The 17,885-nt window shown below is 40.6% G+C and overlaps 1 protein-coding gene across 2 annotated transcripts in view; it reads left to right on the plus strand.

Annotated features, from left to right (window-relative positions):
- Positions 1-17,885, plus strand: part of grik3 (glutamate ionotropic receptor kainate type subunit 3) — a 94,340-nt gene that overhangs the window by 63,565 nt on the left and 12,890 nt on the right. For both annotated transcript variants that reach the window (XM_070965830.1, XM_070965831.1), the window contains 5 exons: positions 396-503; positions 2,708-2,821; positions 6,117-6,320; positions 12,311-12,534; positions 16,748-16,866. In XM_070965830.1, coding sequence (XP_070821931.1) covers positions 396-503; positions 2,708-2,821; positions 6,117-6,320; positions 12,311-12,534; positions 16,748-16,866 — 769 coding nt within the window. The remainder of the gene's footprint in view (positions 1-395; positions 504-2,707; positions 2,822-6,116; positions 6,321-12,310; positions 12,535-16,747; positions 16,867-17,885) is intronic.

Genomic DNA, 17,885 nt, shown 5'->3' on the forward strand with positions numbered 1-17,885 from the left:
TAATTAACTCCGCAGACTGGAGGGAAAATGCGTTGGAGGCGTTGAGATGTAAAATGTAATTAAAAAAAACAGAAAGGAAATGCAGCCTGTACGGTTTATGTTTGGACTTTTGGTCTGTGTGTGAGTGTGTGTGGGTGTGGGTGTGAATTTACTCAGTGAAACATAGAGGGTGTTGTAGTGTTTGGTACGTGTTTGTGCGCTTATTGTTGACAGCCATTTCTCCCTGCTTATTTGTTCATTACCGTCGTCGTATTGTAATGCATACCAAATATTTTGTTACATGCCTCACAATATGTGTCACCAAGAATTTGGTACATGATATAGTGCAATGTAAACAGCAACATCTCAGTCTCAACATAAATATAGTACAAATATGTAGATATATTATCTTTCAGTCCCACTGGGATGGTTTGACGGGGAGACTGTCATTCAACAAGACAAGCGGTCTGCGCACAGACTTCGACCTGGACATCATCAGTCTGAAGGAGGACGGACTTGAAAAGGTAACTCTTTCTTTTCAGTGGATTGTTTGCTGAGATGGAATGAGAGCACAAAAAAATTAAAGTTGGAACTTCTGTAACGACTATGCCATAAAAAGAATTTAATGGAATATTGATTTCAGAAATAAGTTTCAGATTCTCCTCTTGATGTGGAACAGATAATGCAGATTTGACAGAATCATTTACCTCCTAACAAGGAAGCAAATTGGCTGTTTCAACATAAGCATAAGTTAGTGGATCATAAAGCAAATTGGATTAGGGTACACATTAGGGTGTTAATTGCAGCCTCTCTTAATGATAATTTGAGGTGATGCCCAAAATGCTGTTTGGTGGTAATGAGCTGTATAAACACGTTTTACAAAAAAGGAAAAAAACAACTAAAAGGTTGGTAATGTAGAACTTATTTTATTATACTGGAAGGCAAAGTACCCTCTGGACTATAACAGCTTTTCTCTACTAGAGGGCTTTCATACATTATGAATACATCAAATAGGGATAAGTCCCATTATGACTTCCTCAAGTACTCCCTAAAGGCTCAACACTATACATATAATAGCGGGGGCTTTTCGGCTTGTAACCCTGTTCAAGAATGGAGCTTGTAACACTACTGCTTTGAAATGATTCCTCTTCTCCCTTTCACTGGCATCTCATCCTGCATGTGGTCAATTAAGTTGAAGCACAGTCATCTTGCAAAAGTATTTGATGCCATATTAACATCTTCTCATTGTGTCTCTGTCAAATCCTACGCTCAAGCATGCTAACGTTGATCCGGATTGCTGTTTTTTTTTTTTTTTCTTTCCTTGTATATCCGTGGAATCGGCTTTAACTGTTTGAGCCGGTTAAGATGTGGACTTTTCTCAACTAATCCACTGTAATTGAATATTAGCCCAAGTTTGAGCTTTGCTGGAATTATGAACAGGTTCTCTGTGTGCCACTTTCACTCAACATGCTCGGGAGGGTGGAATACATGTAATGCTCTCCATGTGGTTGCAGGAGTAAATAACTTTTGAATCAAACCTTTTGCTAATCATGTTTAATGAATTGAGCTAATTGTAATTGGGTACAATTAGAAAGAATTTTGCAAAGCGGAAAGCATTCACAGATATTTTTAAATCTCTCTCCTGGAGTCCTCTTTGCCTGTGTGACAAGCTGTAACTAATGTGCTTTTCAAATTAGAGCATATGCCTCTCTCTGGATTAGGCAGGGAGGACATTAACAGAAGTTTTTCATGCCTTTTGTGGGGGGCTGTATGTCTTTAAATGGATCCACCTCAAGCACAAACCCCAGTGAATATTAAAAGCTGTCTCTGTTGTAATAGAGAAGGCAGGAGTGATGGGAGGAGGGTTTGGTGGAGGGCCCGACTTGCAAACAAAGATTGTTACCGACAGCCACAGGACTATTTGTGCTAATGATATGTTCCAGAGTGTGTCTCTACAATATGCAGAGCTTTTTGCCTGAGGGCTTCTCGCATGTATAACTCCTTTTATTTGTTCAAATCTCTTGGCTTATCTCACTGAGACTGCAGAGAAAAATTACTTTCACAATGTAATCCAACCAGCACCCACATGCTGTACCTTCATTCAAATGAACTGTCACCTGTTTGCAGCATTTGCTGTTATTAATAATGTTCTCGTTGTTTTAGCCCCATGATTTATCCTTTTTCATGTGCATTAACACACGTTAAAAAACTCACAGCAGCAATATACCAAAATAATAGAACTAATCATAAAGCATATCATTACTGCATACTTAAACTGATTATACAAAAAGAGCAAACTTCCAGTGATTTTTTGTGATCTGTTGGATTTAGTTAAACAGAAGCCGCGATCTGTATTTCTACATTCTCGTATCTGTTTTCATAGTTTTTGCCAGAGCTTAGTTTGGAGATGAGGGCAGGTGATGCAATAGGTTTACATCTTTTGAAAAGTGTTAAACTATATTTTTGAGCATCAGGCCATTGTTTTGACATACTATCCATCACGTGTTCCAGTTTCTTTGATTTGTCCGTCATGCTTGAACCACCCCCTGCTTTCCCAAACACCCTGGCCTGCAGATATAAAGGTGCCTCAGCCAATCATCTAATGCTGCCAGAGATGTGTTCAACCTGGCACTAATGTGGGAGTCTGGTTGGCGGGGGAGTCTGCTGAGGTCACATCCCACCAACACACACACAAAACACTTAGCTACATGCTTTTCATCTTCCGCAGGTGGGGAAGTGGAGTGCGTCAGGAGGTCTTAACATCACAGAAGTGCCGAAGCGAAAAGGGATGAACATCACTGATTCCCTGGCTAACCGCTCCCTCGTCATCTCCACCATCTTGGTAGGTCACCTGTGTAGCCTGGAAGAAAAAACGTCCTACCCTTCATGTCTCCCAAGGTTTCCTTCCAGACAATGCACTGAAATTCAAGCCTAACAATAGGGTCTTACATTTAGCTCTTTCCAGCAGTGATATTCACTGCAGTCTAGAAAGCAGCAGCCACGTTTTATTCCAAGGAAGAAGTGTGCTCAGTTTGCATTTCTTTTCTCTATGACTGACACGTAAGATATTTGCAAAATCAAAACTAGATACTGTATTATAATTGACTGTTAGCTTAGCAAACTATGCACAGCAGGCCTCCCTGCACATTGAAGTGGTGTGCGTGGGGCATTGTAAGGGTGAGTGTTGAATGCATCACATCCAGGTACTTTGCTTTTTCGCTATTTAGAGGCCAAATCCTATTGCCAGTAAGGCAGTTATATTCATACTGAAAAAAGTAAAGAAGTAGGGGTTGAGTAATGTCATTTCAGTCTGCCTCCATCAAAGTAAACGAACCTGGCACACAAAACTTTCTGAAACTCCAGTTATTGTATTTCTGTCACTTTTTCTGTAGCTAAGAGTCTTTATTTTACCGTTTTGGTAGTCTTTGGTAGTTAACTAATTATATGTTTTAACTTACTGCTTAGTCGAATTCCTGGAGCCATTTTTTCCTTACAGTATGTTTAAATGTGATACTGAAGCTAGTGATTGGGAATATGAACAATAAAGCATACATCTCAGCTTTAGGCTCAGTGTTTTAGCATGAATTTTACTTAATTTAACAATTTTGTGCATATTTGAGAGTCCTTTTAAAGGGTTCGGCTGGAAACCTCAGAATTCACAGTGTTTTCAACCACCCAATGGAGCTAATATTAGCTTTATTAGCTTGCTAGCTAGCTAGCTAGCTAGCTACAGCTGATAAAAGCCAGACAGTTGCCGTTTAAGCTACGCACCGGTTAGAAATGAGAAGCCTGCTTTTCTCTATTTCCGTCTAAAATGAAGGGCCCATTTCTTACGAAAAAGAATTTAAAATGGTAAATCTGCCACCATCATGAACTGCATAGTGTAGGTGTGCTGCATTCAGATGAGATTTTAACTTTGCATCAGGATCATGTAAAGTGAGAATGCCTGAAGCAAAAATGAAGAAAGGAGTACAATGAACTATGAGAATGTATTAATTGCGTATGCAGATAGAAAGAAGCATCCTCCAGCTCCACATCGAATTAATTTGTAGATGCCCAGTTGTATGTACTTAACACTGTCACTGGATGTTTGGATGTCTTTGTGGAGCTATCAGGGAGGTGCTGACAAAAACGTCCCCCCTGTGCTCCCTTTCCAGGACAGATACACAAGCTACAACGATAAACACTATCATTATGCTTATATTGGACCACAACGCTGTAATTATGACAAGTGAGGTTAAGGCGAGACATAATTAATGTCTATCAGGTGCCATTTATGTTAATTCTGTCTCAAAGAGGAGAAATGGAACAAGGATTTAAGTGGTGTAATGTTTAACTACTGCACTAGGAAGGGGCACTGTTTGCTGATTTTATGTTGCAGCTAAAGTGCTAATAATGGAGATGGGTTTTTCACCACAGAGTTCAAGTGTTTTAGTTGCATTTTACATTTCTTCAAATTTTGGGGAATAATTCTCATCTTTAAGTGCATTTGAATATTTCTGACATGTTCCTTGATTTGCTATTTCGTTGGGAATCATTAGTTTGAGATGATAAAACTGCCTACTTTCAGATTTGCTGAAGACAGTTTCAACTTTAATATCAATTGCCCCTCTTAGTGTAATGACATTGCATCAAACTGATTCCAGTGATGCATGAACAAGACGTCTGACAGCTTTATAGTGATAACTTTGTTGAAGAGATTAAGGCACTTAATGTGTTTTCCCACTTACATTAATTGTTTGCACTCCATTGCCTGTGATGTCTCTGCGCAAGCCCACCTCCCTCCTCTTTCTGTTATGCACGCCCATGCTGCGACTGTGAGGGTAGAACTGGTATAAACACTTTGATTTGAGTCCAAACCTTGGGGAATAGCAAGAATTGGAAGGCTAGAAACAGATGGTAATGACTTTTTCCCTTAACATGCAAACTTTTTGATCAAGTTAATTGGACAACTTGAGCAAACTTTGTGGCTGTGTGCTTGTTCCTTAAATGCATTGTCATCAAGTATTCATAACTTATTATTTATTTAAGAAGCCATCTTAATTGTAATGTGCAAGTGGCTTCATATTTTTGATGGCAAACAATTACTGTATTAGTGCATTTACTGTATGTTTTTCAAGGCATAGCTGCGGCCACATGCCACCAGCACATGATATTATTTTTTTGTTGCCCCCTACCTCCATCCTCGTCACTTCCGCTTTCCTCCATGTCAAACAATTTCCTGAGGGAATAAATAGTGCTTTGACAGTCTATTTTCTACTCAATCACTGTATATTTACTTGCGTCATGCAAGCTACAATTGAAAAAACCAAGAAAACAAGGTGTCACCTTCACTAGAGAATCAATTACCGTGCTTCTGAGCTCAGTTTGTAAATTATACACCTGGCTATTGGAGGCAATAAATTCTATCACAGCCCCTGTATAAACGGAGCTCCATGTTTTGAAATGCACAGCGGGATGTGCAAGTCTATCTGGCAGGGAAATGGTAGCATGCACTAAATAAAGGAAATCATTTATGAGCTATTCTCTGTTAGTCATTGTCACTGCAGACATGAGCTCAGTTGCTCTCCCTTGGAGGTTGGTGTCAATTGATGAAGGCAACGTTGTGGGCATGTTCCATTTCACTGCGGTATTCTGTTCCTAATCAAGCTTTTATAGAGCCCAAATTATGAGCAGCCAGGCAGGATATTACAGGCCAGTAAAGAGTGTCAGCCACCTGACCATAAAATGAACCGACCTGTGCACCAGCTATATAGGTCAATGCACAGCAGCATGAGGGAGACAGTAGGTTTAGTTAGCTCAACACTGCAGGCACACTGATAACATAAACATTCTTTCTGTGTGTGGCACCATCACTGTGACAAACACTAGTCACAGCTCTGCAGTTTACAAGACATTTACTTACAATGCGGTCTTAAATTAGCTCGGGTCCCCTATCGTTAATACATCAGCCTTCCTTCATATTTTTACACAGCCTGTATCCGCACACTGAACTAGAATCTGCTGTCAGTGCCTGTTAAACGCAACAGCGACTCATCAGCTCAGATCACTTTGCTTCAATTAGATGCATGTGCTGAAACAAATTGAAAAAGCTGACCTCACCATTGCTTCTCATTTGATCTTTTGGGTCTGTGCAGGAGGAGCCATATGTCATGCTTAAGAAGTCTGACAAGGCGCTGGTTGGGAACGACCGTTTTGAAGGATTCTGCATCGACTTGCTCAAAGAGCTGGCGAACATCCTGGGCTTCACGTATGAGATCCGTCTGGTGCCTGATGGGAAATACGGCTCCCAGGATGAGAAGGGCCAGTGGAATGGCATGATCAGGGAACTGATCGAACATGTAAGTTGTGCCTCATATTGTCTGCTTCACATTCTTCCTTGAAGGAAACACGTTTATTTGCTCTCTTGTCAAAAATTATGAGAAGATTGATGCCACTCTCATGTTTGTTCACAACATATGTAGCTGGCGCCAGCAGCCAGCTAGCTTAGCTTTGCATTGGTCAGGCAACAGACTGCACCCAGCTAAGGAACTGTCTGGGACATATCCCACTGAAAAAGGCTAATTTTTGCATTGATTAAACAAATGAGGTATCACATGTTAAATAGTGAGCTGTAGAGGTGATGGTAAGCAGATTTTGTTCCCTTTGGACAGAGCTGTTTCCCCCTGTTTCCAGTCTGTATGCTAAGCTAGGCTAATCGACTGCTGGCTCCAGCTCCATATTTATTGTGCAAACATAAGAGTGGCATCAGTCTTCTTATCTGCCTCTCAGCAATACAGTGAACGAGTGTATTTCCCAACATGTCAAACTGTTCCTTTATTATCTGCTGCAACTGTACAATTATGCAGCTTCACATAATGTAAAGGTGTTTTACAGTGTGGCACAACCAAAAAACAACAAAAGCATGCCATTGAACTGAATGCAGGTGACGTCCTCTGTGCATGTGGTGATATAGTTATGATTGAGTACAAGTCAGGAAGAGCCTGCAAAGCTGTCAGTTACATTTATGGCTCAATTATGTCAAGGTTGCCTAAAAGTTACAAGTGTGTTGATGCCGTTCAGCGAGACAAAACGCTTCCTTTAGCTGGATACACCAGAGATCTAGGCCGAGCAAGTGATACTGCAAATATTGTAAGGATGTATGAGAACACACTGGCAATCATCTTGCTTAGGCATGGTGGGCAATCGCAGCTGTCTGTGTCCAACTCAAAGCTTCAGCGGCCATGAAACAGCCTCACATCCAAGTGATGGTGGCAATTCTCTCCTGGCATTTCATAAGTGTCCCTGTCACTGCTCTCTCTTTGTCCTCAGCCCCATCGGGTCAGCGCTGTACTCAGCTGAAAACTTGTAATAGCTTAAGTGGCATTTAGTGCAGGGAATCGTATGGCAGGAGTCAATGGCTCGGTGCTGAAAGGGTTGGGAAAGGTGGGCTCCCACTGCAGCACTTTATTTCTCCATCCAAGCTTTTTGCGAGATCCATGTTAATACCAATAACCTTGAGGGGAACAAATGGATTACTAAAGGTAGAGAATGCTGGCACGAAATGAAGATGCATGACTCCATCGTTAAACAGCACATGCTCTTTATATTAGGCCCTTCTTTAAAGGGAGAGCGTGCAGGTGGCCACAGTAAGTCTGTTCATTGTCTTACAGCCAAAAAAATACATGAAAAATAGTGTTGTTGTTGATTGTGACTTAAGGTTTACATGTGCTTTGTGAAGATGTAGCATTTGGTGATGAGACCTTTGGACTGAGGTCCTTATGAACATACACTGGTGAACACACGCACATGTGCGCGCGAACACACACACACACACACACACACACACACACACACACACACACACACACACACACACACACACACACACACACACACACACACACACACACACACACACACACACACGAGTAGCTCCATTTGCTTGTGTTTTTTGGAGAGTTGTTGTAAGTCAGATAAATCCAGTTAAAGAGATGCATTTAAGCATGGATTTTAAACTGTAGGCATTTATTTTAGCTTTTTGGGTCTATTGCCTTTGTAAATAGCAGCAGAAGTGAAGATTAGAATCTAGACTGCTAGTTATTGCTTTTACTGCTCCTTATCGCATGACCAAGGGTGCATGACGTCTTCTTTGTGGATTTTTAGTTGGTTCTATTTTGTGGTCTACTGCTTTCCTTACCCCTGTCCGTATGGATAAGCTGATCGTGATTCAGCAGACCTGAAACATAAACTTTAAGGAAAGCTCAAGAGATCTGACCCTGGAATGATACGAGGGGCCAGTTTGGCAACATATTTCTCGAGAGTAAACCTCAAACTGCCACATCTCCCTCATAAAGGTAATATGTTTGGGCTGTATTTCTTCCCAACTCTAACATGTACTGTTATGCACTGAAAGGCTACTTCCTTGTGTATCTATTCTATACAAAATACTATTAAGAAAAGATATTGTATGCATAAATTGCATTCATTATGTGCAGCAAATAAATAGAGAAGGGAAAAGTAAATGGTCACTGTCATAATTGTTTCCTGTTCAGTTTGTATTCATAACTACTTTTATTAACCTCTTAAAAACCCATTGCCCTTTCATTGTAATACAGATACATAAGATGTACAGTATAACAGCTGACTGGGGATCAGTGCTTTCACTTTAAGGAAGGGACCCCGTTTACATGACGCTCGCGGGTGAAAACAATGAAATACTTTATCCGATGTGCCTTTTGTTTAGACGGTGATGGTGTTTTTGGGGCTTAAAAATGCAAAAAAGTGAAACCCCCCTCCAGACTGGAAATCTTAAAAAATGCTCCACCATGTTGTTCCCGTCTAAAGGGTAAAAACACACATTTGTGACACCGTATGTATACAGATCCCCCCCCCCCAAAAACGCTGATCTAAACGTGGAATAAAAAGTGAGAACGCAACTCCACTTTTGTGTTTTCTGTTCAGATCGTTTCCATGTAAACGTAGCCTTAGATAAGGTCTGAGGTAGAAAACGGGGGGAAACGGTTGGTTTTAGCTGATCAACGGGTGATGAAGCACAAGGCTCATGCATTCACGCTATCAGCTCACATAGCGCACACCCTCATAAATCATAGTTGCACTGCAGAATTACACAAAACCGTGTGATGGACATTGTTTTAAGAGGACATGACTTGAGTTTTTAGAATCCCTTGCAAGCTTCATTTATCTCATTGTCACACAGGGAAGGTGCCATGACCCAAAAAGAATAAAGCTCTTTAAGAGTGAATATCTGTGTGTTTGCCTTTTTATATATTTTTGGATGAATATGATGCCATTATGTGATTTACTCCCCATGTAACCAATGCTTCTGAATGAGAAACTGCAACGTTGCCAAGTGCAATGATTTAGCATTGTGGAACATACAGCCCTTTATTTTCCACTGTGCAGTCACAAAGCTCACTGCAGTGCCAAAGGGCATTGTTTGGAAGGTGCTAAATGATGCAACAGGCCTTGTTAAACTTGATTTAGTCACAATAGATGATCACTTTAATCACGCTGTGATGCAAATGTTAATAGCGTGCTTAGCACATCATTTGTTTCTGTCATGGCAATTAATATTTGCTTTGACAGATACACTGGAAGGTTGTAGCCAGTCTATATCCTCTTTGTCTACACAGACACTGTAGTAGTAGTTCTGAATGAAAAACTTGTGTTTTTATGCTCATTTCAAGGTTTTTTTTATTATTATTATTATTTTGGAATTGAGGGAAGTGCGTGACTGCAAGTGGTAGGACAAGTGTAATTTTGACTTTTATCTGAGACAGCAGGATGACCTGGTGATGAGAGTGGCTGACCCATAGCTGCAAGGGCAAAAGTTCAACTGCCTCAGCAGCAAACATGTCTGTCTCGCCTGCCAAAGCGCCCCCCCTTGAGTAAATCACAGTTCCAGGCAACCACGCGCTGAACATGCTGCTTATGCAAAGCAACAATTTCTTGATTACATTGCGTATGCTTCATAATTAGCTCTTTGTATATTTCAATGTGAGATTGCATTATATAAGTGGGTTCAGGCATGTCTATACTGTTGTGCATGCAAGTGTCACACTGTGCTTTCACTCCCCACTCTGGGCTTTTTAAAACCCAACAACTGGTCAATCAGACATTTTTATATTCCCTCAGCATCCCTACAATAAAAATTGCTGTCTGTTATCTGCAGTAGCCATTGCATAGTTCAGCAAAGTGTGTTTCTGCAATTGCAAAACATTCCACTGAAGCAAATTTTGCTTTTGTATCTGCTCTAAATGTTCATAAAAAGGAACATAACAGCACTGTCTGCAAGTGCCATAAAATCCTTATATCAGCACTGGGATTGAAAGCTGTAAAATGCATATACGGAGTGTACTGTATAGCAGAGTGTTCAAATATTTGTTGCGGGATAAAAAGCCTTAGTTGTAAGCTGTGTGTAATTAATGTATGTTTGGAGCTGGAGCCAATGCATTAATGCCCTGTGCTCAATCATTGCACAGAAAAAGAATAAGACACAGCTCACTGAAAAAAAGTATGTTCAGGAAACAGCCTGTAGACTGGAAATGCATGGATGACGTGTGTTGTAACTTCGTCAATCCTCCAGGCTGTCATCAGGTGAGGAGGTCCGGAGGGAGAACACCACTAAGCCCACCATCTGCAAACCCAGATAACACTGAGCCATGTGGCACGCAGCGGGGCACTATCAGGTTATCTTGCTTGTGCCCAGTTTGTGTGCCTAAGCAGTGAGCAGAACAAGGACATGCAGCATGTATATTAGCCCACTGAAGGGATGTGTGGAATCGCATGCTGGTTGATCTTCCGGCTGAGTGGCAGGTTGGTTCAAAGCTGCAGTTGGCAGCAGAGAATAGAGGGAGCAGTATGTGATGTACAGATTTGAATAGCTTACGAGAGACAGCAGATGCACTGCAGGATGCATTGGTTTTCCCATCTTTCCATCCCTTCAGAGGCCACCGTGTATTTAGCCACCATGGTGCTGACCACAGGAGTACTTAATCCGCAGTGCCGCACTCAAAGTGGAAATGTGTTTTTCTGACCTTTGTTTACTGCTATGTAGTTGTTATCGTGCGAATCTGAGGGAAAAGCTGTCCGAACCACAGGGAAAGTTACATTTCTGTTAAGAGTAGCCTCAGGCTCTAGAATATTTTTTGTAACAAAAAAAAAATGTATTAAGGTGTTAAAAACAAATAGGATGTCATTCACAAGAAGTAAACAGGACGTGGTTACCTCATTCAGCCAAATTTCTTATTCTTATTAAGATTATGTGTGTGTTTCTGGAACCAGCAGACTGTTGAGCCAGGTCAAATGGCTTTGCATAAACTTCCAAAACAAACATGAGATCTCATTTTACTCGATGAAAGTGCTGTAATGGTGAATTGTTGTATGAACAATCCCTGTTCCCCTCTCACCGCTCAGTACGTGGGAAGAAAAGAAAGCCTGCCTTTGTGAGTCCTGTCGTTTCTTGGAGGAAAGGGGTATCCGAGCGTAAACCAAGCAGCTGGTTTCATTAACCTCCTGTCCAGCCATGGTGCAGGGGAGTTGTGGGGGCTGCCACTTTAAATGGTAACCTTATGAATATGCAGTCATACGCATATAATGGGTGACTGTAACTTATCTGTCAAGCTCAGCCGTACCTAATGCATAGAGCTCTATGGTGTCATATGTCATTCAAATGAAACTAGGTAATGGTTTTATAGATGGAGATGCATCTGATACTCTGCAACAATGCCTCTACTGCTTCCAATAGACAGAATCCTATTTCGCGTTCACATTACCAAATTCACAAACACATTAAGATTTACAGAGAATGTCACAGCCACACATTACTGTGTGTCTCCAATCAATCAAGGCACATGTTATATATCTCCGTTGTAACCTCCTAACAGATGACTCACAGCATCATTGATATAACACGAGTCCACAGTGGTTCTGTGGTTCTGTGCTTGCTGATGTCATTTTAACAGGTTGGAATTGTTAATAAATGTTAATATTTACCATCTCCACCATCTTATATTAGCATGGTAGCATGAAAGCATTTGCTAATTAGCCATAAAAACAAAGAACAGTGGAGGCTGATGGGAATGTCTAATTTTTCAGGTATGTGGTTTAAATTCAGTTGGTATAGCAGTACTTATAGTGCAGGTATAGTTTATTCAGAAATATTAAAAAAGCAAACTGAATTTGTGAAAAATCATGGTATCACCAAAGTGGTAGACCAACAAGCAACCAAACAACAGCTGGATGTTGCTCGCTTTAACCCTAACCCTGCCAATATGAAAAAGGAATCAGAATAATAATGTTTTGTTTTGTTTTGTTTTTTTCATTGCAGAGAGCAGACTTGGCAGTGGCTCCTCTCACCATCACTTACATGCGTGAAAAGGTCATCGACTTCTCCAAGCCCTTCATGAGCATGGGCATCAGCATCCTGTATCGCAAACCCAACGCCACCAACAATGGCTTCTTCTCCTTCCTGAACCCCATGACTCCCGACATCTGGGTCTACATCCTCTTGGCCTACCTGGGTGTTAGCTGTGTCCTTTTTGTCATTGCCAGGTGAGTCCACAAGTTCCATACTGTTCGTCCTATCAATTCTTCATACATTTTTCATTAGGTCTTTCAACAGACAGAGTAATTTACTGTGTTATGGCACTGCAGGCTGAGTACACCAGCCAGTTTCTCATACTGTGTTTGCTGCTGGGTAGTGATCAAGGCAGTTTATGTCTACATGGGCTCTCTACAGCCCAGCAGTGGGAGGAGGAATAGAAAAAAGCCTTGCAAAGTCCCATTCAGTGTGCAATTTCTTCTTTCCTGTGCGATGTCTTTGAAAGTGGCAATGCATCTTTAAACGATGTACCTTAAAATGGTCGTTTGAAAAAAAGGAATACTGAGGTGAAAAATGATAACTTCTCTAATTATCATACTTAGCAGTGCGAAGAGGAAAAAATATACACACCTGATGTGATGCTATTTATAGGCGATCAACAGCAGTTACATAGAAAATGAAATTGCTGGCAGTAATAAGTCAGAAAATTATTATGGATGGAGATGATCTGTTTGATTGGCTGATTTTTTTTTTTTTTTTTTGGTCATGAATATGATGAATATCCTGTTAGCATCATTGTCAGTATTTCCTGCAGCTTCTCATGCAAAGTGGTGCTTGAGGAAGTTCTAGAAAAGAGAGCTTTGAGAGGAGTTATGGGGCTTGAGAGCAAACAGCTGCACTCTTCTATCCTCATTCATTGTTGTGAGACCAAACAAATTCTGGAGTGGCTTCACACAAGTTCACACAAAATCATCTTAAATTGTTGCATGGTTTTTTTTTTTTTTGGAGGCACGCCTAGATTGCTGGAAAAGCTGCATCCCTAAAAGTGCATCATGTGAGCATAAAACAGACAGCAGTGAACAATGAGGGGGCCACTTCAGTACAAGTAGGTAATTTTAAAAGCTGGACAGAGGTGTCAAGGCATTACCAACAATAATAGGCAGAAAACACTGTCAAATGCTCTGCTGCACCAGAATGATTACCGTATGTTACAGGGTAACTTATATATATTTGCACAAAGGCACAATTTAGTAAACAGTTGTAGATAAATTACATGTAAAACATACTGCAATGCTCATGTGCCTGTGAAAGCAAAGCACTGCCCATCATTTGAGCCAATACCTTAAAACTAAGGATGATTTAAGAGGAGTTAAGGATTAATATATTTGCCTCTTTCATTCAATTCATAACTCAAAACTGGAGAAATGCATCTGAAAAAAATACATAGCTGCTGAGCACAGATTATGGGAAGATTTCCTGAACGTGTTGATGCGGATAAGAATTTACGCTCTGCATAGTGTGTAATGATGGAGGTCTCTTTATGTGTATATTCATCATCTAAAGTTGAAACACAGGGACCTGGTTTCAGCTTTCATAGAGCTCAGTCTGCCTCAGACTATAAGATCTTCCTGTATTCTCAATACACCTTGCAACACAGTGTGGATTTCTTGTTTAGTTCTTCTGTTAGTGATTGGATGTATGGTTTCACCCAGATTTTCAAGTGTTTGACTGTGATAATGTGGAGGGATATAAAAGCAGTTACACCATGTTGCTGAAGAAAATGAAGAAAGCTTTTGCAATGAACTGCAATCACCAAAATATGTTGTCAAAAGTGTTGCTCCTCAAATAACTCCAACATATTAAATCATTTTGGGGATGCAGACATATTGCTTATATATCCATCTGTAGTTAATCTATAGTTACCGCCATTGTTGTTTATTTTAAATAACTTAAATGGCAACGCTGTGTTTCTATAATGTATTCGTGATTTGAAATTCTTCACAAGGGACAGAAAAATTACAGCGTTATCAGGGCGTGACAGTAAATGTCAGCTGCTAATGATGGAAGAACTTAAACATTAGACGACAGTCCATGATGCATCATAGGGCTGGAGGAGGTGCAGCACAATATTTTGCTTTATGTTATGTCTGGACACCAAACCGTTTCCAGATCAGCTCCGTTAATGTGTAGGATGTACTTGGCCAGCAGCTGATAATCTGGTTTTGCATACAGTTTTGTGTACGGTTGTTCAGCATGCAGTCTGAAGCAAACTTATGGCTCCACTTGCCAGCACAGCCTTTTAAGAAATTAGCAGGGGAATTGAATCAGCGCTGTCATTGTCTGCGTAGAAACCACTCACTTTTCTTCATTTGTGGCCTGTTTAAGTCCAGTTCATGCATAGTTTGGATAAAGCCTTTCCTTGCCTCTTTGCTATCACATATTACTTGACCATGACTTTCAATTTAACATTAAAGTAAAACAAAATGAGACTGAGGGAATTAATTGAAATGGTAGGGAGCTCCACATTTTTCAACAGCTGCCCAAGGCCTGTCTGATGTCTGCTAATGTTTTGGGCTTTGAGATGAGTGTATTTGACAGTCGTCAATTTAATGCACAAGGAACAAATCTTAGGCGAGCCAACATTAGGCAAAAACAGCCTCTTATTGTCCATCAGTTCAGATGTCTGATTGCTGAACACGGAGGAGAAACACTTGAATGATGGCTGGAAAAGAGTCCATTACAGAGCTGTTCCTTGATTAACCATCAGTCCTGCTCAGTGTCTGATTAAAATACACTGCTGACATATTAGAAAATATTTCTGCAGCATATAATTAGATTGTAGTGTATCAATCTCTTGAACAATATACATTTCAGTCAATTAAATCTTTATTCGTTATTCAAACTGTGGTCCTTCAGAATAGAGAATATGCACTTCAGGTTTAGTTAGTTATCTGGTTTTGAAGAAAAAGTTTTTTTTTCTGTCTCCTGTATCTCATCAAAGTAACTGATATGCCACATTTCGAGGAGATGCTATCTGGAGCCTAAGGTATCCGATTCTACTCACCAGTACACCCAGAATAATCATGATATAAACACATTTCAAAAGAGGAAAGTAGTGACATTTAGCATGTTTTATCTCAACATCTGCTTCTGAAAATGACTTGTGCAATAAAGGTACGCAGCATTTTCAGCAGGTGTCAAACTAAATGGCAGAGATTTCGAAAGATTCACGCTTTATGGTTTCATGTGACTTCAAGAAGAGCTTTCATGCTTCATAATCTCAAACGTGACATTTTATATATACCCTCTGAAGAATTTGATTTTTGTGCCTCGTTGGTCACCTTTAAGTACAAAACATATAAGAAATAGTTGTGAGGATGTCTGAAGGGAAGGCTAAAGCGGAACCAGGTGATTTTAAAATGTTTCGATGAGATGTGACAAAGTTTTAACACAATGCAGGTGGTCGCATTATTCTCTGCATGTTATGACCACACACACTGTCACATTATTAAATCTGGACTAGTCAGTGTTTTTATGTGAACAATAGATCAAAGTTTGTCATTTGAAAGCTGTCGCACACAGTGATGATCCTACAGGAATCAACCAACCCTGCTGCCTCCCCGTTTTAACACTTTTCCCGCCAGATATTATCATTTAGCATTTTTGATCTTTCAAGACTCCCAGAATATTTTGTTCAACACATAAGCAACCAGAGAATTTATCAAAAGAAAGAACAGAGCTTCTATACACAAAAATGTTTTATTCTATCTTAATTCATTCTTTTCTGATCAACACTTGAACGTCGTCATTTTCATTAAAAAAAAATCTAAAAATTTCAGACCCAGAAGTGCTGTAATATTTCATAAGATCTATAGCAGTGCCCCCTACTGTACAGCAGTGAAAACAGGGATTGGCGAAATATCTCATCAGGAAAATGGTAATGTCTTTTAGCTCATTGTTTTGGTTTATACGCCCACATTTTTAAGGTTTTGGTACACTTTTACTGCTCTCATCAACCTATTTTCCAGCAACAGCAGGCTGCTGTTTTTAGTGAAAGATCTCTGGTAAACAATGTAGCAGGTAGTACTATAGGTGGATACCAAAACAGAGTTGAAAGGAAAGGACTTTGCTGGATAGGTAACTGTTTGAAAGCATGTTTGTCAGTGTTTACAGTTTGTTTTGCTGCCCCCAAGTGGACAAAAATCTGTTTAGGCTGCTTTAATTACTGCTATGTAGAACAGCAGCTCTGGTGCTGTCATCAACAGTGTTTAACTCCAAACCAAAGGCGGAACTCTAAAATAGCCTCTCAGAATAGCTCCCAAGCTAATATGATTCAGTTTCTTGAGGAGGTGTTCAAGAGGGAAGCAAAAGATATTCTTGCATGCTCTCAGATCTCAGATAGAGGTTTAAAAACAGCTTTCTGACTTCCTGTCTCGTTCCCAGGTTCAGCCCATATGAATGGTATGACGCCCATCCTTGTAACCCCGGTTCGGATGTGGTGGAGAACAACTTCACCCTCCTTAACAGCTTCTGGTTTGGAGTCGGCTCCTTAATGCAACAAGGTATGGCAGTGCACGCATCCTCTTTCCTGTCAAAAACAATACAATCACACAACCCCTCTTTTCCTGTGCACTGCTGGCTCCCACTTTCTGCCTCTTTACCTGACAAGCTCCATGATTTCCATTCTGTGACAGTTTCATAAGACATTTACCTGTCAAGAACAACTGCAGAGCTCAGTCTTACATGACAAAGGAAGGCTGTTGTCACCTACCTGCTGTTTAAAAAGGGAATAGTATAGGTGCCTCACACTTGTCAGAGAATGTCAGCTGAGGATGGAAAACACTGCTGCATTTATTTCCCCATAATGCAGGCGCTGGCCCTGCTCATGAGCTTTCTGAGCATTAGGACGAAAGGGATAAGTTGAAGAACGTGTCTGACAAATACAAGCTGTCAACTATGCTAGAACTGGCTGGTGTGACGTGTGACTTGCACTCATCACGCTAATGTATAATTTCATAACCAGTCAGAACAACAAAAGCATTTCTTTCTTCAGCACATGAACCCAAAGTGTATGACTAAACCTCACACAGGAGCCAAACCAACCACTAAACCAAAGGGATACAAATGGGTTTAAACTCGCTAGGTGGCCGTTCAAAGAGACCTATAAGCAAATGAAGGCCCAGAAAAAAATGCGGTGGAAAAAGACCCAAGTAATAAAATGTTTAACCTCAATGTAACAAGACAAATCAAGGAGGCTTAGTGAGACTCGGCAGTGGATCTTTGCCCGTAAGGATAGCAAACACATTCAGCAATTCATTAAGCACAGAAGCTCGGCGGCACTCTTGTGAAACTGCATAGCAGCTCTGCCAATTTGCCGGTGCAGGCAGAGGGTTACGAGTGTAGCACCACCGTGCCGGGAGGGAGAGGAGAGAAAGGGAATCAAAACAGAATGAGCTAGTTAGTTTCCTATATTATTAAACTAAACAGGGGAGAATTCCCCATTATAATTCGTACTGTGGCTGTGTCTGTCAATGCCTGAGCTCCTATGTTTCTCATATTTACAGTGGTTAACTGAAGCTGC

The sequence above is a fragment of the Chaetodon trifascialis genome, chromosome 7, assembly GCF_039877785.1.
Source record: "Chaetodon trifascialis isolate fChaTrf1 chromosome 7, fChaTrf1.hap1, whole genome shotgun sequence".
NCBI classification, from domain to species: Eukaryota; Metazoa; Chordata; class Actinopteri; order Chaetodontiformes; family Chaetodontidae; genus Chaetodon; species Chaetodon trifascialis.